This window comes from Callithrix jacchus, chromosome 10, assembly GCF_049354715.1.
Source record: "Callithrix jacchus isolate 240 chromosome 10, calJac240_pri, whole genome shotgun sequence".
Taxonomy (NCBI): domain Eukaryota; kingdom Metazoa; phylum Chordata; class Mammalia; order Primates; family Cebidae; genus Callithrix; species Callithrix jacchus.
Genome location: NC_133511.1, coordinates 69,028,002 through 69,055,706, shown reverse-complemented (window position 1 = coordinate 69,055,706; position 27,705 = coordinate 69,028,002). Strand labels below are relative to the sequence as shown.

The following is a 27,705-nucleotide window of genomic DNA, read 5'->3' as shown; positions in this document are numbered from 1 at the left end:
CCCCACACACGCTGGCATGCTCTTCTACTTCTCTTGCTGAGAAATGCAACTGGCAGATAGGGCACTGAACCCAGGAGGTGGGGGGTGAGTTCTCTGGGGAGGACACCCACAGTACAGGCTGGGACGATGATGATGAGGATGAGGGAGAAGCTGAGTGAGGTGGGGAGGTCTCTCCACAAGTGGCAGCGTGTTGCGGAAGAATCTCAATCCTGAAGGAGCCTATGGGGGAGAGAAGGAGATGAACAAAACTGGGGCCTGCTCCCAGGCAGGCTGCCACCCTACAAAGTCTGGATAAGCTATGAAGACAAATAACATTGATTCACAGCAGATGGTGAGAAGTGCTAAGTCCAAGGGAATCAGAGAATCCTGCAGAAGCTCGGTTGGGAAAGATCATCTGGGCAGATAAGGAGAACACGTGGCAAAGAAGGGTCATTTGAACAAAGACTGAAAGAGTAAGCAGCATTTGGAAATGCAGGAAAAAGTTACGGAGGAAATTCTAGGCCCTGTCCAATAGCGTTTTACGTTGTTTAGTTTCATGCTTCTCCTGAGGGCAGGGCCCACGTCCCTTCCTCAGATGAGCTGGCATAGTGTGAACAGGTGCTCAGTACAGACTTGTCTTGAATTACACTTGACTAAAATTACAGTTCCATACCTGGGAGCTGCAGAGATGATGGAAGCCAGCACTCCAAATTCAAATGTTTTTTGGCAGTATCCCCAGATCTCCTATTCCCCCCTCAAGGAATGCCTAGTTGTCATACAACAACTCCCAAGCATCTTACCTGCACAAATTGGGCACTGTCTGCTATCCTGGCTGCTACTGCTTTGGGCCTGTGGTCGGTGTTGTTTTCTTTGCCCTGCTTTTGCTGTCTCCCTCCTGTTTGGCCGAGAATTAGAGTGGGATAAAGGCCTGTGAGAAAGAACAATTAAAAAGAGGTATTAGTAAGAGGCCATAAGGGCTGAAGGAGCCTGGAATCAGAGCAAAAATAATGTAGAAAAGTTAATGTAGACCTAGAAACTCTGGGTTGGGGTCCTGGTTTTCCCACCTGATATACCAGACTTGAGGGAACACATTTAATCTTTGAATACCTGAGAACATAGATTCTGTTACAGCCCTTGGCTTATTATTATTTAATTGAAATATAATACACATACCATAAAACTCACCCTTTAAAAATATAAATTCAAGGCCAGGCGTGATGGCTCACCCCTATAATCCCAGCACTTTGGGAGGCCGAGGCAGGTGGATCACCTGAGGTCAGGAGTTCGAGACCAGCCTGGCCAACATGGCGAAACCCTGTCTCTACTAAAAATACAAAAATTAGCTGGGTGTGGTGGTATGCACCTGTAGTCCCAGCTTGGGAGGCCGAGGCAGGAGAATTCTTTGAATCCGGGAGGCAGAGGTTGCAGTGAGCCAAGATCATGCCACTGCACTCCAGACTGGGTGAGAAAGTGAGACTGTGTCTCAAAAAAAAAAAAAAAAAAAAAGTATATATATATATATACACATACATCAATTGTTTTAGTGTATTGACAGGGTTGTATAACCACAACCATGTAATTCCAGAACATTTTTCATTACCCCCAAAAGAAAGCCCGAACCCAGGCTAGGCACACTGGCTCACACCTGTAATCACAGAATTTTGAGAGTCCAAGGTGGACGGATCACCAGAGATCAGGAGTTCACCACCACCCTGGCCAACATGGCAAAACCCCATCTCTACTAAAAACACAAAAATTAGCTGAGTGTGGTGGTGCACACCTGTAATCCCAGCTACTTGGGTGGCTGAGGCAGGAGAATGGCTTGAACCTTCCTGGTTTTCCTGCCTCAGCCACCCAAGTAGCTGGGATTATGTATTTCTTTATATTTTAGATATAAGGGCCTTACTGAATATATGATATGCAAGTGAAGGCTGCAGTGAGCTGAGACTGCGCCACTGCACTCCCGCCTGGGTGACAGAGCAAGATTCTGTCTCAAAAAAAAAAAGGAAAGGAAACCCAAAACTATAGACTGGCAACCACTAATCTACTTTATTAGTTTGGATTTGTCTGTTCTGGACATTCCATGTAAATGAAATTATGCCATATGTGGTCTTTTGTGACTGACTTCTGACACTTAGTATGGTTTCAAGGTTCATCCACGTTGAAGCAGCTATTGGTACTATCCTCCTTTTTTTATGGCTGAGTAACATTCCACAGTTATACCTTATCTTATTTATCAGCTGAAAGATACTTGGGTTGTTTCCATTTTCTGGTTATTGTGAATAATGCTGCTCTGAACATTTGCCCGGAAATCTTTGTGTGACCACCTGTTATCGATTCTTTGGAGATGTACACCTAGGAGCTGAACTGCTAGGTCATACAGCAACTCTATATAAACATTTTGAGAAACTGCCAAACTTTTTCTAATCAGCTGCACTATTTTACATTCCCACTGGTGATAAGTATGAGAGTGCTAATTTCTCCGTATCTTTGTCAACACTTGTTATTGTCCATCTTTCTTATTTTTTTTTTTTTTATTCCCAGATCCCTGTTCTTTATAATGTCCATCTTTCTTATTACGGCCATCCTAGTAGGTATGAAATAATCATTTGGGGTTTTGATTGGCATTTCTCTCATGGCTAATGATGTTGAGCATCTTCGACATGCTTAATAGACATTTATCTATCTTCTTTGGAGAAAATTCAGATTCTTTGTCTATTCTAAAAATGAGGATATCTTTCTATTGTTGACTTGTAAAGGTTCTTTATATATTTTAGATACAAGAGCCTTACTGAATATATGACATGCAAATACTTTCTTCCATATTCTATGGGTTGTCTTTTACTTTCTTGATAGTATCCTTTGAAGCAGAAAAGATTTAGATTTTGATGAAGCCCACGAAATAGAGCATATTCATCTTCAGATTCCGGTTCACTACAGAACTATCTCTTTGTCTAGTTCCAAACCTGATACCATGTGGACAAGGATGTCTTTTGTTCATTGCCCTTAGGTTTGGACCCAGAGGTCAAACCCAGACACAAGGATACTCTCTGACCTTACTGACACAAGAGCTGAGGGAAGGACAGCTGCAAAACGGCAATCAACTTTGGGGAGGTGATTTGGGCCTTTCATGTTGACCTACTTACCTTTGGTGCTGCACTTTCCGTCTTTTCATCCTGCCCACATCACTCTCAGAGTTTTGCTCCTCTGCTCTGGGCTCTGTATTAGAAATGCTCATTAAATTTAGCTCTTTAACAAAAGTCTTCACATATGATGTTCCTTCTTCTAAGAATATTCTTTCTACCCTCTTTGCCTGGATAATTATTTCTCACTCTTCAAGTCTTAGATGAAATGCTAATTCCTATGAGGTACTTTCCCTGGATTCTCTAGTCTAAATCTAGCCATCTAATTATGCTTTTCCTTGAAACTACTCATCACAGTTTGAGGATTTAAACTTATTTGTATGACACGGACATGTGTTTCTCCACCAGGGAAGAAGCATTGCTATTTTATTTACTGTGGTATCCCTGCTGCTAGCACAAAGCCTGGCACAAACAGATGTTTAATAAATATCTGTGAAATAAGCGATAATAAAAACCATCAACCACCATTCATCTAGTTATTCCGAATTTGTGAAACACTTTGTACAGCATTTAATATATTTTATTTATTTGAGACGGAGTCTCGCTCTGTTGCCTAGGCTGGAGTGCAATGGCATGGTCTCACCTCACTGCAACCTCCGCCTCCTGGGTTCAAGCGATCTCCTGCCTTAGCCTCCCGAGTAGCTGGGATTACCGGTGCCTGCCACCACACCCAGATAATTTTGTATTTTTTGTAGAAACAGGGTTTCACCATGTTGGCCAGGCTGGTCTCGAACTCCTGACTTCATGACCTGCCTGCCTTGACCTCCCAAAGTGCTAGGATTGCAGGTGTGAGCCACTGCACCTGGTCTTATTTACTTATTTAATATATTTTAAAGTGCTTTCATAGCTCCAGGGCCCAGCCTATAGCAGATGCCCAAAAATGATGAGTTCCCTTCTAGTTGCTTTCTCTTAAAATAATAAACTACATCTTTCCCTATGTGATAGACAGCTTCTGAAATGACTCCCATCGATTGTAGCCTTCCTGGTATTCATGCCTCCACGAGTGTGGGCTGGGCTTGGTAACTTGCTTCTTTTTTTTTTTTTTTTTTTTAAGATGGAGTTTCGCTCTTGTTACCCAGGCTGGAGTGCAATGGTGCGATCTCGGCTCACCGCAACCTCTGCCTCCTGGATTCAGGCAATTCTCCTGCCTCAGCCTCCTCAGTAGCTGGGATTATAGACACACACCACCATGCCCAGCTAATTTTCTGTACTTTTAGTAGAGACGGGGTTTCACCATGTTGACCAGGATGGTCTTGATCTCTTGACCTCGTGATCCACCCGCCTTGGCCTCCCAAAGTGCTGGGATTACAGGCTTGAGCCACCGCGCCCGGCTGGTAACTTGCTTCTAATGAATAGAATTTCGCAAATGTGATGGGATGCACTACTGTGACTGGGTTGTAAAAGGCTGTGACTTCTGTCTTACTAATACTCTCTCTTGCTCTCCTGTTTGCTCACTCTGATGAGGCAAGTCGACATACTGTGGGATGCTCTAAGAAGAGGTGCTTGTGGCAAAGGAACTAAAGGAAGCGTCAGTCCAATAGCCCATGAGGTACTGAATCTCATCAACAACCATGTGAGTGACGGAGGGAGCAAATCCTTCCTAGTTGAGGTTTGAGATGTCTGTAGCCTTGTGACAGATCTAGGGCCAGAGGTCCCAGCTAAGCCATGCCTGGATTTCTAACCAGCACAATGGTGAGATAATAAATGTTGTCTTAAGACACTACATTTCCAGGCAAATTTGTTATACAATAAGAGATAACAAATATCCCCTATTTTTGCAATGAAATAATATACTCTTTATTTCAATAATTTTGTTTAGTCCTTTGAAGTAACAAATAAACCTTTTCCTTTTCTAATGTCTTCCCAAAGAAACAATGAACCATCCTGTTTTCTTTTTCTTTTTGTTGAGACAGAGTCTCGCTGTGTCGCCCAGGCTGGAGGGCAGTGGCATAATCTCGGCTCACTGCAACCTTTGCCCCACCCCCGCTGCCCCCACCTGGTTCAAGTGATTCTCCTACCTCAACCTCCTGAGTAGTTGGGACTATAGGCATGTGCCGCCTTGCCTGGCTAGTTTTTTTTTTTTTTTTTTTGTATTTTTAGTAGAGATGGGGTTTCACCATGTTGTCCAGGCTGGTCTTGGTCTTGAACTCCTGACCTCGTGATCCCCCTGCCTTGGGTTCCCAAAGTGCTGGGACTACAGGCATGAGCCACTGCACCTGCCCCATTCTGTTTTCTTAACTTTTCAGCTAGAACTCTACTGGCTTTTCTCTTTCTTGTTGTCTAGAATAGTAAAGAACAAGAGCTTTGGGGTTCAAATCCTGTCTCTGCCACTTACTAGCTGTGTGATTCAGAAAATTTAACATTTCTGAATGTCAGATTCTTTTGTAAAATGAGGATAACCGTGTCTACTTCATAAGTTGGTTGTGAACATTAACTAAGTTAGTGAAAGCTCCCAGTAATATATCTGATGTGAAGAAGTAGATTGTTTTTCAATCCTTTCTTTCACAGTGATAAAACTATTCCCCTGCCTTATTTCTCCAATAAACTCCATACATCACCACCATGACTTACTTGTCTTTCTGAGATGATCACAGAACATTAATACTGTAAGAGGCCTAAATACTAGTTGGTTTGATTCCTTCACTTTGAAGATGAGGGAAACTGAAGCCAAAAGAGAGAAGGATTTCTGATTCCTAGGCCAGTGCTCTTTCAAATACTATTCAATATTTCAATATTTGATTTCTTCTGGTAACAAGACACCAACAATTATCTTTCCTACCACATGAAGTCCCACTTGTGAGCCATCCCTGTAGAGCAATGGTAGATTCAAGGAGGAAGGATACTGCTAGGGACAGGAAGGAACAGGTCATGTGCACTCACCTGCCCTGCCTGGATGACTGGGACCTGGTTCTGCATGGCTGTTCTTTGGGCTTGCCACACTGGCTGGAGGTACCCTGCGGGCAGCAGAAAGCACCATGTGGGCTGAACGCCCTAGAGTCCCTGGCTGCAGCTGTGTTAGGATATTCCTGAGGTCTGAAATTTCCTTGGTGTCCCTGCAGGGAAACAGAGAGTACTTGGTTCCACTTGGAACATAGATCCCATTCTGCTCACTCAAGTCAATGGTATGTATTTAAGCAAGATAGGGTTAGGCCCAGAGTATGTGATAAATTTGCTGAATCCAGGCTGGGCTTGGTGCTTGTTAGTGACTTGATAGCGTTTTTCTTTTTTGGAGAAAGATCTGAGAGGTGGCTTGGAGACTTCCACTCTGTCAGGTACATACGCGTGGGGATGTGGGAAGAATGTCCTCTGGATGGAAGGATTAGCTAGCCAGGGGCTAGGACCAGACTCCTGAGCATAAGAACCCTGAGGAAAAAAAAAATGGAGATGTGAAATACCAAGATTCACCACCAGGGGACGCTGCTACCTAGTGCTGGGGCCTAGTCAAACTATCGAACTTAAATGATTGAACTTTTGGGGACATTTATTTCATTATTTCCTTCTAAATATTATTTAATAATATTGTTTAGTTTTCAGTATGATTCATTTTGTGAACAATTTTGCTAAACTGCAACTAAAAACCTACCAATTTTGGCCACAATTTCTAGCTATCGATGAAGAGATTTGTGTGTATGCATGGAGGCATAGCGTGTCTCTAGCGTTAACTACTGTATCTAACTATCACAGGGATTTTATAACCTTCTTGCTCCAGAAATGTCTATGTGCAGTTACTTACCAAGATAATTTCTGCATATCTTATTTATGTTGTAGCATGCTGGTTTCTTAATTCTTTGTCAAAATTCAATTTATCTGTGATTACACCCCTACTTTTTAAAAAAAGAGATGGGGTCTCAGCCCAGGTACAGTGGCTCATGCCTGTAATCCCAGAACTCTGGGAGGCCAAAGTGGAAGGATTGCTTGAGCCCAGGAGTTTGAGACCAGCCTGAGCAACATAGTAAGACACTGTCTATACAAAAATAAAAAAATTAGCCAGGCATGGTAGTGCATGCCTGTGATCCTAGCTACTTGGGAGGCTGAGGTGCTGAGGTGGGAGGACTGCTTGGAATTCAGAAGCCAAGGCTGTAGCGAGCTGTGACTGCGCCACTGTATTCCAGCCTAGGTGACAGAGCAAGACCCTGTCTCAAAAAAAAAAAAAAAAAGAAGAAAAAAAAGACGGGATCTTGCTCTACCCAGGCTGGGGTGCAGTGGCAGGATCATAGTTCATGTAGCCTTGAACTCTGGGGCTCAAGCAATCCTCTCACCTCAGCCTGTGGGGCAGCAGGCTCATACCACCATGCCCAGCTAATTAAAAAAAATTTTTTATAGAGACAAGGTCTCACTGTGTTGCCCAGGCTGGTCTCAAACTCCTGGGCTCAAGCAATTCTCCCTCTTTGGACTCTCAAAGCAGTGAGATTACAGGCATGTGCCATTGCACCTAGCCCCTAACTATTATTATTTTATATATATATATATTTTGAGACAGAGTCACACCCTGCCATTTAGGATGGAGTACAGTGGATCACTGCAACCTCCGCTTCCCAGGTTCAAGCAATTCTCATGCCTCAGCCTCCTGAGTAGCTAGGATTATAGGCGTGTGCCACCGCACCCAGTTAATTTTTGTATTTTAGTAGAGACAGGGTTTTGCCATGTTGGCCAGGCTGGTCTTGAATTCCCGGTCTCAAGTGATCTGCCTGCCTCGGCTTCCCAAAGTGCTGGGAATATAGGTGTGAGCCACCACACCTGACCCCGATTCCTTTTTTATTTATTGAAATTTCCTTTTTCCCCTATCTTAAAATTTTTTTTCTTTAATTTTCAACTCTGATTCTTCTATCACAGGTTATTTTAAAGGGAAATGTCTTTCTTGTTATGCATGACTTTGGCTTCATTCTATAAGCTTGAGTAGTATTTTCATTCTCATTAACTCTTTAATATTTTCTAATTGCCATTACAATCTTTACTTGGACCTAGCAATAATCTTGAAATATTTTGTTTAATTGTCCAGGTTTTTCACTTTTTCTTTACCTTGTCTCATGAATGTTACAGTGAATGCTACTAGAAAGGGTAACTAGAAGGGTGTGTAGAGATAGTTTATTTAACTTTAACTCTAAATGAGATTATCGGGAAATTGTTAGGAAATGATTATTAGCTTCTGAGCAAAGGTTAGTTGGAATCAAGTGGCCTGGGTTCAAATCCACTCCAACAGTTATTTGGCAGTGTGACCAGGGGTCACCCCACTAAATTTCTCAGTGCTGTTTTTCTTACTGGAAAACTGGTGATCATAATAACCCTATTTCACAGAGTTAAAAGCCCTATGATTTGCTTTCACTATAACTTTTCAGTTAGAATGACTCATTAGAAAAAAAGTCTATGACGTTTTAGGCATCCTAAATTATAAAACTGAGTGTCATTAATTTGGAATCCCAGCTTACATGTAGCATCTGTCTCTTATTGAAATATTTCAGGACCTTCCTTCCCTACAGTTTCATGAGGTACCTGCATGTATGTTTCACCCTGCTGTTGGTGTTCAGTGCCCTTCTGACACGGCTCTGCAGTTGCTGACTCCCTTCTACTTCCATTCCACCATGGTCCTAGAAGTGCAGAGCAATGTAATGTAGATGGCCAAAATGGAAAAGAACTCTGGGAAACGTTTATTTACCCTAAAACTGGGGTGAACATATATACTAGTTTGCCTGGAACAGTCCTACTTTACATCTGTTGTCTTGGTACAGTAATAATTATTATAATTTTTTGAGACAGAGCCTAACTCTGTCACGCAGGTTGGAGTGTAGTGGCATGATCACAGCTCACTGCAACCTTGATATCCTGGGCTCAAGTGATCCACCTACCTCAGCCTCCTAAGTATCTGGGATGATAGGCGTGGGACACCATGCCTGGCTAATTTTTAATTTTTGTGTTTTTCAGACAGGGTCTCACTCTGTTGCCTAGGCTGAAGAGCAGTGGCACAATCACAGCTTACTGCAGCCTTGAATTCCCAGGCTCAAATGATCCTACCACATCAGACTCCTGACTATAGCTGGGACTATAGGCACATACCACCATTCCTAATTTTTTTTTTTTTGTAGAGATGGGGTTTTGCCATATTACCCAAGCTGGGCTCAAACTCCTGGGCTCAAGTGATCCATTCACCTTGGCCTCCCAAAGTGTTGGGATTACAGGCATGAGTCACTGTACCTAATTTTAATTTTTTTTTGTAGAGGCTGGGGGTGGTGGTACACACCTGTAACACGAGCACATTGAGAGGCTGAGAAAAGAGGACTGCTTGAGCCTAGGAGTTTGAGGCCAGCCTGGATAACATAGTGAGACCTTGGTCTCTATAAAAAAATAGAGGCAGAGGTTGCAGTGAGCCGAAATCATGACACTGCACTCCGGTCTGGGCAGCAGAGTGAGACTTCATCTAAAATAATAATTATTATTATTATTTGGGCGTGGTAGTTTACACTTGTAGCTTCAGCTACTGGGAGGCTGAGGCAGGAGGATTGCCTGAACCCAGGAGGTAGAGGCTGTGTTGAGTCTTGATCATGCCACTGCACTCCAGCCTGGATGACAGAGCAAGACCCTGTCTCATAAATAAATAATAAATGAGAATTTTTTTGTGGAGACAGCATCTCACTATGTTGCCCAAGCTGGTCTCAAATTTCTGGACTGAAATGATCCTCCCATTTTGGTGTCCACAAGTGCTAGAATTAAAGGCATGAGCCACTGTGCCTGTGCCTGGCCCTAGTATAATTATTAATAGCACTCTCCTTTGCCCTTAAAGTGTCCTGGTTTGGATGATAAATTTTATGGTGACTCTATCTACAACGCCCCTTTAAAAGGTCACTTATATAATGAACATTTACACTAAAAGGCTACTTTGCTCTGGGCAATGTTCTAGGTGCCAGGTATGTATTACAGAATGAGACAGACAGGTTTCTAATCTCACGGAGCTTCCATTTTATTGACTAGGCAGGATCACAGAGATCTAGCTCCACTCATGTCAGCTCCTAACACTGCAATAGTGGAACCTGGTAAAGCATACTGAATTGCCGCCATCAGTACTTTTACATTTTTCACCCCTTTACACAATGGAAGAGTAGTTTCAGACCAAACCTGACTTTGTTTTACCTCTCTGGATCTCTTCTCAAACTGCATGACACAAGCATCTACTCCTGTTCTTTCTGCTCTGACTTCATTTTTCTCTTCCTAATGCTGCCTCTGCTTTTTCTCAGGAACCTCAAAAGGAGGGACTCATGTGAAGTTTACTCATGTGAACTGGGATTCTTGTGGTTGTGATAGGTTTAAAACTTCTAAGAAATGTATTAAATAAATAAATAAAATAAAAGCAAAAAAAAAAAATAACAAAATAAAAAGAGAACTAAGTAGTTCAAAAAAAAAAAAGAAATGTATTGTGTGTGCAAGAGGCAGAGTGTATAGTAGAGGCAGAGAATGTAGTGACAGGAGACCTAGTCCTTATGCTGCTCTGACTCACTGTATGACTTTGAACATATAGAAGTTTTCCTATCTGAGATGGAAAATGAGATGGTGGGGGCTAGATGATCTCTAAAATTGCATGACTCTAGCTTTGTATGATGAAGCACTCATTTTTTAGGAATGAAATATGATGGAGGGTACTGGTTTAGACAGATGAACCAGTGTAACAAGAAAGCAAGAGGAAAGCAGTCAGAACAGACTCAAGAAGAAAACAACAGAAGCCTGGTTGAGCACATCAAAGTAAACTGATATAACCTCAGGGCTAGAAATCCATGTATCTTATCTTAGGAATACAGGTGTACCTCATTTTATTGTGCTTCATAGATACTGTGTGGTTAAAAAAAAAAAAAAGACAGTTTGTGGCAATGCTGTAAGTCTGTGAGCACCATTTTGCCAATAGTATGTGCTCACTTCGTGTTGCTGTGTCACATTTTGGTAATTCTCACATTTCAAACCTTCTCATTATTATTACATCTGTTAAGGTGATCTGTGATCAGCAATCTTTAATGTTACTATTGTAACTGTTTTAGGGGTGCCATGAATTGTCTTCACATAAGATGCTAAACTTTTTTTTTTTTGAGAGGCAGTCTTGTTCTGTTGCCAGGCTGGAGTGCAATGGCGCAATCTTGGCTCACTGCAACCTCCGCCTCCCAGGTTCAAGTGATTCTCCTGCCTCAGCCTCCTGAGTAGCTGGGACTACAGGTGTGTGCTACCATGCCCAGATAATTTTTGTATTTTTAGTAGAGATGGAATTTCACCATGTTGGCCAGGATGATCTTGAACTCCTGACCTCATGATCTGTCCGCCTCGGCTTCCCAAAGTGCTGGGATTAAAGGTGTAAGCCACCGTGCCGGCAAACTTTTTTTTTTTTTTTTGAGACAGTGTATCGCTCTGTTACCCAGGCATGAATGCAGTGGCACTAATCATATCTCACTGCAGCCTCAAACTCCTGGGCTCAGGTGATCCTCCTGCCTCAGTCCCAAGTAGCTGGGACTACAGATGTGTGCTACTATGCCTGGTTAATTTTTTTTTTTTTTTTTTTGAGATGGAGTTTCACTCTTGTTATCCAGGCTGGAGTGCAATGGCGCGATCTCGGCTCACCGCAACCTCTGCCTCCTGGGTTCAGGCAATTCTCCTGCCTCAGCCTCCCGAGTAGCTGGGATTACAGGCACGCGCCACCATGCCCAGCTGATTTTCTGTATTTTTAGTAGAGACAGGGTTTCACCATGTTGACCAGGATGGTCTCGATCTCTTGACCTTGTGATCCACCCGCCTTGGCCTCCCAAAGTGCTGGGATTACAGGCTTGAGCCACCGCGCCCAGCCCTTTTTTTTTTTTTTTTTTTAAAGAGATGGGGTCTATGTTGCCCAGGCTGGTCTTAAACACCTCATCTCAAGTGATTCTCCCATCTTAGCCTTACAGGTATGAGACACTGTGCCTAGCCTAAGACGGCAAACTTAATTGATAAATATTGTATATGTTCTGAGTGTTCCACTGACTGGTCATTCTCCTGTCTCTCTCCCTTTCTTCAGGCCTCCTTACTCCCTGAGATACAACAACATTGAAATTAGACCATTTAATAACCCTACAATGGCCTCTAAGTATTCAAATGAAGTGGAGAGTGACATGCCTCTCACTTTGTGGTTGCAGGGAGCAGATGAAAGTTCTGTCCAGGGGCCAGGAAGAATGGCCCACATCAATCTGTAGGAAAGCACAGCCACAGAGAGAAGGATAAGAGGGATGAGATGACTGCCTTAGTAAGAAAGGCATGGCAAAGGCCAAGGTAGGCTAAAGCTGGCCTCCTGTGGGAAACAGCCAAGTGGTAAATGCAAACAGAAAGTTTTGTTTTGTTTTGTTTTAAGACAGGGTCTCACTGTCACCCAGGCAAGAGTGCAGTGGCGCAATCTCAACTCACTGCAACCTCCACCTCCCAGGCTCATGTGATCCTCCCATCTCAGCCTCCCAAGTAGCTGGGACTACAGGCACATGCTACCACACTTGGATAATTTTTATATTATTACTATCATTTTTGGAGATGGAGTCTTGCTCTATCACCCAAGCTGGAGTGCAGTGGCACAATCCTGGCTTACTGTAACCTCCGCCTCCCAGGTTCAAGCACTTCGCCTGCCTCAGCCTCCCGAGTAGCTGGGACTACAGGTGCACACCACCACACCTGGCTAATTTTTTGTATTTTAGTAGAGACGAGGTTTCACAGTATTGCTGAGGCTGGTTTCGAACTCCTGACCTCAGGCAATCCACCTGCCTTGGCCTCCCAAAGTGCTAGGATTACAGGCATGAACCACCACGCCTGGCCAATTTTTGTATTTTTTTGTAGAGATGGGGTTTTATCATGTTGCCCAGGCTGGTCTTAAACTCTTGGGCTCAAGGAATCCACCTGCCTTGACCTCCCACAGAGCTAGGATAACATGAGGGAGCCAACATGCCCAGCTGAAAAAAATTCTTGAAAGAAATTAAAAGTGCTACTGTAATGAACACGTGAATGATAAGAAAGCAAAACAGCCTTATTGCTGACATGGAGAAAGTTTTAGCAGTATAGGTAGATCAAATCAGCCACGATATACACTTAACCAAAGCCTAATCTACAGCAAGGCCCTAAGTCTCTTCAGTTCTATGAAGGCTGAGAGAGGTGAGGAAGCTGAAGAGAAGTCTAAAGCTAGCAGAGATTGGTTCATGAAGTTTAAGGAAAAAAACCCGTCTCCTTAACATTAAAGTGCAAGGCGAAGCAGCAAGTGCTTCACCCTGAAGTCACCACCCTGATCTGTCAGCAGCTATCAACACTGAGGCAAGATCCAGAAGATCTTGCTAAGATCACTGATGAGCAACAGAGTTTCAGTGTAGATGAAACTGCCTTCTATTGAAAGAAGATGCCACCTAGGACTTTCATAGCTAGAGGTCAATGCCTGGCTTCAAAGCTTCAAAGGACAAGCTGACTCTCTCCTTAGGGTTAATGCAGCTGGTGGCTTTAAGTTGAAGCCAATGCTCTTTTACCATTCTGAAAGTCCCAGGGCCCTTAAGAATTATGTTGAATCTATTCTGCTTGAGCTCTATAAATGGAACAATAAAGTCTGGATGACAGCACATCTGTTGACAGCATGGTTTCCTGAGTATTTTAAACCCAGGGTTGAAAGCTAATACTCATAAAGATTCATTTTCAAAACATTTCTGCTCACTGGTAATGTACCTAGTCAGCCAAGAGCTCTGATGGAGATGTACAAGGAGCTTAATGTTGTTTTCATGCCTACTAACATAACATCCATTTTGCAGCCCATGTATCAAGGAGTAATTCAACTTTCAAGCATTACTGTTTAAGAAACATATTCTGTAAGGGTATAGCAGCCATAGACAGTGACTCCTCTTATGGATCTAGGAAAGTAAACAAAAACCTTCTGGAAATAATTTACCATCTTGGATGCCATTAAGAATACTGGTGATTAACAGGAGGAGGTCAAAATATCAATATTAACGTAAGTTGGGATGAAGTTGATTCCAAATTTCCTGGTGGGCTTTCAAGACTTCAGTGGAGGAAGTAAGAGAACTAGGCCGGGCACATGCCCACAATCCCCAGCACTTTGGGGGACTGAGGTGGGTGGATCACTTGAGCAGGAGTTCAAGACCAGCCTGGCCAACATGGTGAAACCCGATCTCTACTAAAATACAAAAAATGAGCTGGGTATGGTGGTACACACCTGTAATTCTAGCTGCTCGGGAGGCTGAGGTGGGAGAATTGCTTGAACCCAGGAGGCAGAGGTTGCAGTGAGCCGAGATTGTGCCATTGCACTCCAGCCCTGAGCAACAGAGTGAGACTTTGTCTTGGAAGAAAAAAAAGAAATAGTAAGAGAACTAAAATAGAAATGGAACATGAGGATATGACAGAATTACTGCAATCTCAAGATAAAACCTGAACAGATAAGAAATTGCTTCTTACAGATGAGCAAAGTGGCTTCTTAAGATGAAATCTACTCCTGGTGAAGATGCTGTGAACATCATTGAAATGATTAAAAAAGATTTAGAATATTACATAAATTTAGTTGATAAAGCAGTGGCTGTGTTTGGGAGAATTGACTCAAATTTTTAAAGAAGTTCTACTGTGGTTAAAATGCTATCAAATGGCATCAATGCTACACAGAACTCTTTCATGAAAGGAAGAGTAGACTGAGGTGGCAAACTTCATTGTCTTATTTTACAAAATTGCTACAGCCAGCCCAACCCTCAGCAGTCACCACCCTGATCTGTCAGCAGCTATCAACACTGAGGCAAGATTCTCCACCAGCAAAAAGATATGACTCGCTGAAGGTTCAGATAATTGTTGGCTTATATACACTGAAAAACCAAAGACAGTGTGTGACTTGTTTTATTGCCATGATCTGGAACCAGATCTGGAACATCTCCAAGGTGTGTCTGTACACGTGTGTTGTACAGGGAGAAAAGCAGGGGAACAAATGGAACTGCAAAGCACACATATAAAGACATATCTTTGTAAGGAATAATGACAGAGAAACTACATGGGAGCTTTGGGACTTTCAGTGTTCAAAGGAAAAGTCTGATAAAAGCTACAGTCACCCAATAACTTAGAAAGAAAGTATGAAGTTAAGTTTGGATCCAAGAATAATTTATTTAGGCTAAAGAGCAAATGGTCCAGAAGCTTTGTGTATGCTGTATCCAAGTCTCCCTCACTTGCATATTCCACCTGTGAGGGAAGGAGAGGAGTTCACTCCTACCTGTAAGAAAGGGTATCAAGCCCACTGATGCTTGTGTGTGTGTGTGTGTGTGTGTGTGTTTCTCTATGCCTCAAACAAGCACCATCTTCTTAACCAGAAACCTGAAAAGGAAGGGAGAACATTAAATCCTCACTCCACCATCATACATACCTGGTTCAGCACAGAGCTCACACGGGCTGAGGGACCCCACACAGGGTCATCTAAGGAGTCCAGAGAAGAACGCACCCGTAGAAAGGCCAGGCCAAAGGACTGATGGCGTGTGAAGGGTTGGGAACAGGTCAGGCGAAGTCGATCCCATGACTCTCTAGAGGCTGGAGCCAGGAAGTCAACTCAATGAAAAAAGAGAAAGAAAATTAGAGGAATGGAAATGCATAAATGGGAGAGAAAGAGGAAGAAAAGGTCAATACTAAGGAAAGGCACTATAGAGAGTAAACTCCAACAAAAGGAAGAAGGCGGTCATCAGTAAATGTCCCCTTAGGCTTGGGTGCTCAGGGTATGGTCATGCCAAGCAGACCAGTCAGGGCCTTCTCATATCCAGTCCCTTGCCTTCCCCATCACTCCTCTGTCACAGTTCCACACTATTCCCAGCATGAATTCTATACCTCTCCAGGGACCTCATCAATATCTCATTTTAAGAAGAAGTTATCTGTAGAGTAGGGGCCTAGTGGATTGGCTGAGATATATATTGACCTTCCTTGGATCATAAGACCTCAACCTCCCTCACACCACCAGGTGCTCCACATGCTCACAGTATCACACTCCGATATCACAAACCCTGAACATCTTTAGTTCCTAACACTGTTCAGTCAGTACCTCGATTCCTCCAAATAATATGGCCCTCTAATGTCACTCTTCCTTTACAACATTACAAATACTTCCAACTTAAAAATGGACAAATCCTTATGAAACTGTACATCCCTAGAGGCTGGGAATCAGATCTTATGTTTCTTCTGTAGTGCCTAGTGAACACAGATTTGTATAAACAGAATTCAGTAAACATTATATGCTACATAACTATAACCACTATGTAGCCTTCCATTACTTACATCAACATCTATCCTACATCCACGCTTACACACACAAACATATTATTATTATTATTATTATTATTATTATTATTTTGAGACAGTTTTCCTCTTGTCACCCAGGCTGGAATGCAATGAATGGCATGATCTTGGCTCACTGTAACCTCTGCCTCCCAGATTGAAGCAATTCTCCTGCCTCAGCCTTCTGAATAGCTGGGATTACAGGTGCCCACCACCAAGTCTGGCTAATTTTTGTATTTTTAGTAGAGATGGGGTTTCACCATGTTGGCCAGACTGGTCTTGAACTCCTGGCCTCAGATGATCCACCTGCCCTGGTCTCCTAAAGTGCTAGGATTACAGGTGTGAGCCACCATGCCTGACCACAAAAACATATTAATCAATAAGTGTGTGTGTTCTATATATTGGGCCCTACCGAATCACATGTATAAATATAAATAGTTCATAAATCTCCCTCTCCCCAGCTGGCACACATCCTTACCACACAGATCTCACACACAAGCACACCATTCCTTAACCAATCTCACACACAAGCACACCATTCCTTAACCAATCTCACACACAAGCACACCATTCCTTAACCACCCTTTGCCTCCAACAGATGTAATTAAGCCCCTGCACAGACTGCCTCCCATAGTCTACAACCTAATAGCACCCACAGCTCTTTAGTACTGCATCTCTGTTTCTCATAAAGACCATCCCACTCTTCTCTGCTTTTGCCCTCTTTACCATCTTTAAACATGCGGACCCCGGAGCGGTTCTTCCCCTGCTTTGAATCAGTTAGAGACATTAGCATGGCTGCAGGGAGCAGGGTGACAAAAGGTCTGTCCAGGGGCCAGGAAGAACGGCCCACATCAATTTGCAGGAATGCACAGCCATAGTTACCTGGGGACAAAAGGTTGAGAGAAGGATAAGAGGGATGAGACGACTAAAGACAAAGGAATAGGGTGGAAGAAGGACATTCCTCTACTTTATAGCTAGTTGAAAGCCAGAAAGGTTCACCGATGTGTGGAGTCCCACAGGGAATCATTGACTGTAGTGGAATGAGACTGTAGTCCACTAAATACCAATGTCACACATTTACCATGTTGCTCCCAGCCAAAAACCTTCCCCTGATTAAAGAGACTTGTGGCTTTTCTGTCCTCTGGCCCTGGTGGTCAGCACTAAATTCTGTCTCTTAATTCCTTTCTAGGGAGCTTGACATCTCTCTGTCCTGACAAAACTGAGACCAGTGGACTTGACAGTTCTAGATTCCAGAGAATTCTAAGGTCAATCTTCTCAATTCATAAACTCCTTTTTAGCCTTCTCAGATTATCCTTGCACAGGTCATCTCTCTAGCATCCTCCTGATACTGATATTTACAGGTGTATGCTGGTTTTATTTGTTGGGATTTTTATTTATTTATTTATGAGACAGAGTCTCACTCTGTTGCCAGGCGCCAGGCTGGTGCAATCTTGGCTCACTGCAACCTCTGCCTCCCCGGTTCAAGCAATTCTCCTGCTTCAGCCTCCCGAGTAGCTGGGACTACAGGCATGTGCCACCATGCCAAGCTAATTTTTGTATTTTAGTAGAGATGGGGTTTCACTATGTTGGCCAGGATGGTTTTGATCTCTTGACCTTGTGATCTGCCCACCTTGGCCTCCCAAAGTGCTGGGATTATAGATGTGAGCCACCGCACCTGGTCCTATTTTTATTTTTTGAGACAGGGTCTCACTGTTGCCCAGGCTGGAGTGTGGTGGCGTCATCACAGCTCATTGCAGCCTTGACCTCCTGGGATCAGGTGATCCTCCTACCTCAGGCTCTCATGTAGCTAGGACTATAGGCATGTACCACCAAAGCTGGCTAATTTTTGCATTTTTGGTAGAGACAGGATTTTGCCATGTTGCCCAAGCTGATCTCAAACTCCTGGGCTCAAGGGATCCTCCCACCTTGGCCTCCCAAAGTGTTGGGATTATAGGTGTGAGCCACTGTGCCTGGTTGGGATTTATCATTATGTCAGTGTCCTAAGGTTTTACCCAGACCACTCAGATCAAAACATGATAGTTATGTTGCATAATTTGAGGAGCACCATTCACATTGTATTCCACGTGAATAGAGCCCTTGGAGTTCATCACACAGATTTGCTCCAAGGGCAAGGGCCACATTTCCTTTTGACACCCAGGCAAAACTTATTCCGTAAATGCTGCTCAGCTGGAATGAACTGAGACATGTTAGTGGAGTGGTTAGAGGGGAATATCACTTCTGTGTTCTTCCTCTGAGGTTCCTAGGCCACAGAGAACTCACCCACATCAATGTAGCCAATGGGCACTGCCCTCTCCAGCTGCAGTTCCACTTTCAGTTGCCCACTCTTGTCCTGAGGGCAGCTGAGCCAAGGTCTCATTGGACTGTCTGGGTTTAGCAAGTTCTCTACAGGATACTTGGGATCCTAAGTAAGAGAGGAGGAGAAAATCAGCAGTCTCACTGAGCTCAAGGGAAAAAGGATGCCCACAAATGAGGGATCCCTACAATCTCAAACCTTCCCAGTCATCCTAACATGATAGAAAAGGCACTAGATGGGAGGCCATAGGAATACCATTATCATGTGCCAAGTAGTTTACAGATACCATTTGCCTCTATCCCATTTACCAGATGACCTCATTTAATCTCTGTAACAATTCTTAGTTGGTTATATTACTACTTCCAAGTTAACAGATCAATATGGAAGCTTAGAAAGGTTCAGAAACTTACTGAAGGCCACAGGCTAAATAACCAAGCAAAACAGAATTCCCAGGTTTCTAAAAGCAGAGGTCTTAATCACCATGTTATACTATTTCATTTATAAGACATTTTCAAGGACATTTATTTATCTTTATAGTTATCCTGTGAGATAAGTCAAAGATTTTTATTCTAAGTTTATAAATGATACTTAGATATAAAGTGATTAATAAAGTCTAATTAGTGATCTTGAGATATAAATTCTGAGTTCTAACCTAAAGTCAGATATTTTTTGGTTGAGAGATCTTGAGTAAACAACTTTCCCTCTCTGGGTCTAAATTTCTTTCTGTAATCCCAATTATTTGAGAGGCTAAGGCAGGAAAATCGCTTGAACCTGGGAGGTAGAGGTTGCAATCAGCTGACATTGTGCCACTGCACTGCAGCCTGGATGACAGAGTGAGACCCTGTCTCAAAATAAAATTGAAAAAAAAATTTCTTTCTTTCTTTTTTTTTTTTTTTTAGAGACATGGTCTTACCCACGCTGGAGTGCAGTGATAAAATCATGGCTCACTCCAGCCTCGAATCCCTGGGAGGATCGATCACTTGATTGATCCTCCTACCTCAGCCTCCCGAGTAACTGGGACGACAGGTGTGTGCCACCATACCTAGCTAATTTTTATTTTTAATTGAGATAGGGTCTTGCTCATTGCCCACGGTATAGTACACTGGTACAATCACAGCTCAACGCAGCCTTAACTTCCCAGGGTCAGGATACTCCCACCTCAGTCTCCTGAAAAGCTGGGACTACAGGTGCATGCCAGCACACCCGGCTAACTTTTGTATATTTTGTAGAGATGGGGCTCCACGTTTCCCAGGCTGGTCTTGAACTCCTGGGCTCAAGCAATCTGTCCACCTCAGCCTCCCAAAGTACTGAGATTATAGGTGTGAGCCACCAGACCTAGCTAATTTTTAAATTTCTTGTAGAGATGAGGTCTTGCTATATTGCTCAGGCTGGTTTCCCACCCCTGGCCTCAAGCTGTCCTCCCACCTCAGCCTCCCAAAGTGTTGGGATTACAGGTATGAGCCCTGTAATCTAAATGTCTTCATCCATAAGTAAAAGAGGGAGACCAGACTCATGGTTTTCAACCTGTTGCCCAGGCTGGAGTACCGTGACACAGTCATGGCTCACGGTTAGCCCTGACCTCCTAGGCTCAAAGCAATTCTCCCACCTTGGCTTCCTAAGTAGCTGAGACCATAGGCACATGCTATCACACAGGGCTAATTCTTTATTTTTTATAGAAATGGGGTCTCCCTGTGTTGCTCAGGCTGACCTTGAACTCCTAGACTCAAGAGATCCTCCTGCCTTGGGCTCCCAAAGTATGGAATTACAAGCATGAATCACCTGTGCCCGGTCTAAGGATCTCCCTGAAATGTGTGGGGGATATTTTTGACAGTCACAATGACTAGGAAACCTGGGGGCAAGGGATGCTAAATATCCCATCATGCAAATGAAATTGCTACAAAATACAGACTTATGCCCCTAAATGCCAATGGCACCCCTTGAGAAAGACCAGGGTAACAGAAGGGGAAGAGGGGGAGTAGGAGTAAATAGAGCAGTGACAAAAGAGGAAAAAGTAGGAAGTCCCTAAGAATCACATCAGATCAGGCCTGGACTCAGGGCCTAGGATCTAGCTCTAATTGGGATATTGTAGAACTTTTAGGAAGGAGGTTGAGATCACACTTGATGGTGGTGATAACCTCACAGGTCTGGGATTACCTCAAGTGTCCTGTCCTGTTCTCAATGACAGAATGATCAAACTCCCCTTCTGAGGATCCTGCTGCAGTTTCTGGGCCTACAGCTTTGCCAGCACCCTTCAAACTGGGTGGAATTCTGAGGGTGCTTCTTTCTGTACTTTCCACTTCTGAGAACACTTCTTTTCACTTCCTGTACTTCTATGGGAACAACCTGAGGACAAGAGTTGTTTCTTCTCTTAGACTCTGAACTCACAATGTCTCTTCTATTAGATTGGGAGTTTTCTGAAAGTGGAGCCAAGACTCCTATTTTTTTCACTCCTTTCAGTTATCAAGAAAACAAATCATGCCTGCTAATTAAGATACCTGAGAAGAAAATGATACCACGTGGCTGATCTTCACAGGAGCCATGGTGGGCCCAGCACGGTGTCAAGTACAAGCAAAAATGCTTTCTCCCAAGATTTCTTCTGTCACCACTTTGGCACTCACTATATGTTAGCTTCCAGAAAAGCAAGAATCCTCACATTACTCCTGAAATAGAGAACAGAAGAAAAATGAAATAGCCATGGCTATGATAACAGGAGTTATTTGCAGCAGTCAGTCCATTTCTGATGACCAACATGGGCCTGGTGGGAGGGAGTAGGTTTGGATCAGCTGATGAGGCTCCAACAAACATGAAATAACTCAAGTGCAACCAGAAGGCAACACAGCAGCAAGTACAAAATAATATATCAAGATGTTAATGTTGGGTTTATATATAGGTGAGCTCTCAAGGGCATGAATTGTGCCTTAAATTGTACACCTTCATATCACTAGAGCCTAGTGCATAGTAAAGATAGGCAACAAATGTTCAACTAAATATATGATACAACTCTTTTTTTCTTCTTCTCCTAAAATGAATCTTCCTAAATTTAGCTTTTCATGAAGTTATTCCTCTACTAGACATCTTGAATGACTTGCTGCTTTATGCAAACCCCTTGCTAAGCTGGGTGTTTAGCACAGGACTACTAAGCCTGTGCCTGTAGTCCTAGCAACTCAGGAGAGCGAGGCAGGAAGATCACTTGAGCCCAGGAGTTAGAGGGTGCAGTGAGCCATGATGGTGCCACTGCATTCCAGCCTGGGTGAGAGTGAGACCCTAACTCTAAAAGAAAAAAAAGTTCTTGTGAGTATTTGTACTTCATGTTTTGCTAAACATTTTATCTAAGTTTAAATATGCAAAAACACACATATTAGTATAATATACTCATGTATCCATCACCTTGCTTCAACAATTCCTTGGTGAGAGGAGTTTTAAAGTTGTCTGAATGTCTTTAGAAAATCTCTCTTCAGATATTTATGCTTGTCCATTTTATTCATGTTTATAACCCATCTGGCTCCTGAAAATATGAGTCCGTGACTCTTGATATACTCCTGGCCATAATGGTCTTTTTGCTTACCCTTCCCACCAAAATTTTTTCCCTTTTCTCCAAGATTTTGCTCATGCCATTGCCTCTGCTTGGAATGTTCTTTCTTCTTCCCACTTAGCAAATCTAATGGTGCTCAAATGTTATCTCTCCGCTGCTTAAACAGCTCAGGGTGACAGCTCCATCCTGTCAATTCTCACTTAGCCTTTAACAGAGTGCCTCATATGGGTATATGTCTTCTTTTGTCTCTTGACAAACTGTAAGCTCTTGGAGGACAGGTTTTATGTCTGATTCATTTCTGTGTGCCCAATAAAAAAGGGAGAATATAGTTCCTGATTTGCAAATGTCTGCTGAATGAATGACCATAAAAATTGTGCTCCAAAGGGCTCATAGTCATAAAGCATTCAAAATGGGGTAGATTGCAGCAACAGCAGTAACAAACTCTTAGTGAATGCCATCCGAACGTCAATCACTCCTCACAGGCCATAGCCCGTACAGTACTAAGGCTTCAAAGACAGAAGAATGAAGGATGAATCCTGAGTCTCTTCCCTAGGGCTCAGATTAATTAGGCCTCACTGTTCCTGCTACAGGAACTTACTGGGAATATAAAAATCTTTCCTTATCTCTGTTAGATTTTGGAGACATAAAAATAAATAAGGCATAGTCTCTGTTTCGAAGAAACTCACAGTATATTTTTGAGATTTCACGTGAAAAACTCCACCATCTCTCATCATCAATGAACACTTGGACCAGGCACGGTAGCTCACGCCTGTAATCCCAGCACATTGGGAGGCCAAGGAGGGTGGATATTTTAAGCCTAGGAGTTCAAGATTAGCTTGGGCAACATGGTCAAATCCTGTCTCTACAAAAAAAAAAAAAAAAAAACCCCAAATTAGCCAGATGTGTGGCATGTGCCTGGAGTCTGAGCTACTCAAGAGGCTGAGGCAGGAGGATTGCTTGAGCTTGGGAAGCAGAGGTTGCAGTGAGCTGAGATCACACCATTGCACTCCAGCCTGGGAGGCAGTGAAACCCTGTCTCAAAAATAAATAAATACATAAATAAACAAACACTTTTGGCTTGGCAATTCTGAAGCTGTCAATCTTGGATATCTCATTCAGATAGTATTTTGTTGAGCATCTAGTAGGTACCAGGCACTGTACCAGGTGCTAGATACACAGTGGTGAATAAGACACATACAATATTTTTCATGAAGATTATCACCTGTCAAACTGCTTGTAGTTCTCACAAGATTAAGTTCTTTTTTTTGAGACGGAGTTTCGCTCTTGTTACCCAGGCTGGAGTGCAATGGCACAACCTCTGACTCCTGGGTTCAGGCAATTCTCCTGCCTCAGCCTCCTGAGTAGCTGGGATTACAGGCACACGCCACCATGCCCAGCTAATTTTTTTGTATTTTTAGTAGAGACGGGGTTTCACCATGTTGACCAGGATGGTCTTGATCTCTTGACCTTGTGATCCACCTGCCTCAGCCTCCCAAAGTGCTGGGATTACAGGCGTGAGCCACCGCGCCCAGCCAAGATTAAGTTCTTTCAGAATGCTTTCCCGGCTGGGCGCAGTGGCTCATGCCTGTAATTCCAGCACTTTGGGAGGCCGAGGCGGGTGGATCACGAGGTCAAGAGATCAAGGCCATCCTGGTCAACATGGTGAAACCCCATCTCTACCAAAAAAAATACAAAATATTAGCTGTAATCCCAGCTACTGAGGCAGGAGAATTGTCTGAACCCAGGAGGCGGAGGTTGCGGTGAGCCGAGATCGTGCCATTGCACTCCAGCCTGGGTAACAAGATTGAAACTCCGTCTCAAAAAAAGAGAAAAAAACAGAATGCCTTCCCTTATAAAAATTGTTGTTGCCATTATTTTACCCTATGTGCCTCCTCACTAAGTAGTGAGCTTTTTAAGGATGTGGATTTTTGTCACGTTCATGATCTCCCACACTTCAGAGCAGCATCATGATTCTGTCAGAAACAATAAAGTAATAAGTTATGTTCAGGAAATTCGTTGACAATGTAAAGCAAAATAAAAGTAGATCCCTACCTCACAGCATATTTAAAAAATTATACCTAGACTGGGTGAGGTGGCTCACACCTGTAATCCTAGCACTCTGGGATGCTGAGGTGGGTGGATCACTTGAGGTCAGGAGTTCAAGACTAGCCTGGCCAAAATGGTCAATAGAAACCCTGTCTCTACTCAAAAAATAAAAATTAGCTGGGCGTGGTGGCACATCCCAGTAATCCCAGCTACTGGGGAGGCTGAGGCAGGATAATTGCTTGAACCTGGGAGGCAAAGATTGCAGTGAGCCAAGATCACCCCTCTGCACTCTAGCCTGGGTGACAGATTGAGACTCTGTCTCAAAAAATAAAATGAAATAAAAATAAATAATTATACCTAAAAGGCTTGGCACAGTGGCTTATGCCTGAATCTCAGTACTCTGGGAGGCAGAGGCTCAGGAGGATTGCTTGAACCCAGGAGTTCAAGACCAGCAACATAGTGAGACCCCATCTCTAAAAAATATTTTTAAAAAATTTGGCAGGTATGGTGTCACATGCCTATAGTCCCTGCTACTCAGAAGGCTGAGGTGGAAGATTTGCTTGAGCCTGGGAGATGGAGGCTGCAGTGAGCAGTGATCACACCATTGCACTCCAGCCTGGGTGACAGAGTGAGCCCCTGTCTCAAAAAAATCTGTATTCCAAAATGGATCAAAGACAGAAATATGAAAAACAGTAAGAAGGCACAAACCAGGTTAAAATACAAATGCTTAACAAAAAGATCTTTGCAACACACGTAAACTTGGACAGTATGTAGAAAATATGTATTTTTTAAAATGACAAATCAGTAAGGGAAAGCAATCTGACAGAAACTGGGGAGAAAATATAAACAGACAACTCACATCAGATGAAATCCGAATGGCCAAAAACCTGTGTAAAAAAATCTTCAACCTGCCATGCTATAAGGAAATTACAAATACAGTTTCTCACCTCGAGGACTGGCAAAAACTTCAAAGTCTGATAATATAAATGACTGGCTACAATGTGGGGAAATGGGTCCCCCTCATAAATACATTCAGCACATCTCAATTCTGACTAGCCACATTTCAGGAACATAATAGGCATATCTGGCTAGTAGCTAATTTATTTGTATGTGTACAAAAAGACATACAGTGTTTCTAAATGCAAAAATTATAAAACTCTAATGTCCCTCAATTGAGGAACGAATAAATGAAATTTTATAAAACCACACAATACAGCACTACACAACAGTTAAAAGGATGAATTAGACATAAACATATGTAAACATGAACAGGATTCAAAAATATTATTATGGCCAGGCACTGTGGCTCATGCCTGTAATCCCTGCATTTTGGGAAGGCAAGGCAGGTGAATTGCTGGAGTCCAGGAGTTCAAGACCAGCCTGGGCAACATAGTGAAACCCCATCTCCATTTATAAAATTTAAAATATATATAGTGTGAAATAATTAAGTTACATAATGATACATAGAAAATAGCACTTAATAACAAGGGCATGGTTGTTCAAGCCTGTAATTCCAGCACTTTGGGAGGTGGAGGGCAGATTGCTGGACCTCAGGAGTTTGAGACCAGCCTGGCCAACCTGGTGAAACCCCCTCTCTACAAAAACACACAAAAATTAGCTGGGCATGGTGGCACACAGCTGTGGTCCCAGCTACTCCGGAGGTTGAGGCTGCAGTGAGCCAAAATCTTGCCACTGCACTCCAGCCTGGGGAACAGAGCCTGATCCTGTATCACTCAGGCCAGGCACAGTGGCTTGGCCTGTAATCCCAGCACTTTGGGAGGCGGAGGCTCACTTGAGGTCAGGCTAACATGGTGAAAACCCCATCTGTACTAAAAATACAAAAATTATCCGAGGATGGTGGTTCGTGCCCATAGTCCCAGCTACTCGGGAGGCTGAGACATGAGAATCGATTGAACCTGGGAGGAGGAGGCTGCAGCGAGCCCAGTTTACATCACTGCACTCCAGCCTTGATGACAAAGCAAGACACCGTCTCAAAGAAAACAAAAAGCACTCAAATTAAAAAGCAAAATGAAACACAGTACAATACTATATAGTCATGGATATGTACAATTTTTAAAAAGGGATTAGAGAACACACAGCTAATTCTAATGCATAATAGTTGCTTCTGGAGAGGATGAGAGGGTAATGCGCTTGAGAGTAGAAAATGCAAGTGTAACCTTTTTTTTTTCTGAGGCAGTCTTGCTGTGTCGCCCAGGCTGGAGTGCAGTGGCCCAAACTAGGCTCAATGCAGCCTCCGCCTCCCGGGTTCAAGCCATTCTTCTGCCTCAGCTTCCCAAGTAGCTGGGATTACAGGTGCCCGCCACCATTCCCAGCTAAATTTTTTTTTGTATTTTTAGTAGAGACGGGATTTCGCTATGTTGGCCAGGCTGCTCTTGAACTCCTGATTTTGTGATCTGTCTGCCTTGGCCTCCCAAAGTGCTGGGATTACAGGCATGAGCCACCGTGCCCGGCCAAACTTAACTTTCATTGTATTGTCTAGCTTTTAAAAAATGAGTATGCAAACACATCATAATGTCAATAGTCAATTTAGGGTGATGGGTGTACAGTATTTATAATATTCTCCGTATTAAGTTTTGTAAAATAAAAATAATTATTTTTAAGTAAATGAGATGCCAGTAGATGATGTAAACAATACCCTGTAATTTCCTGTTGGTCCCAATATAAAGCTGACTTTTCCAGGGGTTCTGTGGGCTCACAGGCCATCCTAGTTCCTTTCACCAGACAGATCCAGGCGGACGCCCAGAGGCGTGTGAGCTGGGGCTATAGCCTTGCAAGGTAGCGAGTTCACAGGGTGTTGAAAAGTCAGTTACAAAGGTATACGTGGGGATGCGGCAGTGAATGGTATATAAAAAGGAGGGTAAGGTAGGAACTGGGGACGCAGGATGTGGCGTAGAAAAGTGTCCCGCGATGTGTGAAGTCGCCTGACAGCCTAAGAAAGAAGCTGCATATGGGGGCCATGGAGGTCCCACCAACAAGGCTCTTGAGCTCTGTTTCAGAAGCTGAAGCCGCATCGCTGCTTCCACGGTTCATCGGAACAGGCTGCTCCATACATTTCCTTGATGGCCACCCACTCCTCCCTCTCGGCCACTCCCCTCCCCATCAACAAATTCCAACGCCCCTCACCCAGGACCGTGGACCTCAAGGAGCCACCATTGCTTCCGATCGTAGACCACCAATCTATTCTCCCGCCAATTCGGTCCTCTGACCTTCGCCTTCTGACCCCTAGAGCCACTCTTCCGCCTTCCGTAGCATAGGAATGCGTTCTGGGGCTTCAAGAAGCTGCTGTTTTTGAAAATGATTCCTACCGAGGCAAGAAAGCAGGTGCTGCAGCCAGGAAAATACTGTTGCATGTGTTTTAATGTTTATTTTCACTCACTACAATTCTTTCGTAGAGGGAGC

The 27,705-nt window shown here is 43.3% G+C and overlaps 2 protein-coding genes across 2 annotated transcripts in view; both read right to left on the bottom strand.

The window, feature by feature from the left end:
- LOC100398275 (short transient receptor potential channel 2) overlaps positions 1-6,099 on the bottom strand; it is a 24,412-nt gene extending 18,313 nt beyond the window's left edge. Inside the window, exons 1-2 of the mRNA XM_078339137.1 lie at positions 6,003-6,099; positions 780-874 (exon numbers count right to left, since the gene is read on the bottom strand). Coding sequence (XP_078195263.1) covers positions 780-874; positions 6,003-6,099 — 192 coding nt within the window. The remainder of the gene's footprint in view (positions 1-779; positions 875-6,002) is intronic.
- Positions 6,036-27,523, bottom strand: XNDC1N (XRCC1 N-terminal domain containing 1, N-terminal like). Its single transcript, XM_035265554.2, has 8 exons — positions 27,430-27,523; positions 21,204-21,368; positions 18,675-18,816; positions 17,121-17,276; positions 15,499-15,677; positions 8,613-8,707; positions 6,403-6,485; positions 6,036-6,175 (listed from the first exon to the last, which is right to left on the bottom strand). The coding sequence occupies exons 2-7, from the start codon at positions 21,246-21,248 to the stop codon at positions 6,446-6,448; spliced, it is 657 nt and encodes a 218-aa protein (XP_035121445.1). The 5' UTR covers positions 21,249-21,368; positions 27,430-27,523; the 3' UTR covers positions 6,036-6,175; positions 6,403-6,445.
- Between the last annotated feature and the right edge of the window lie 182 nt (positions 27,524-27,705).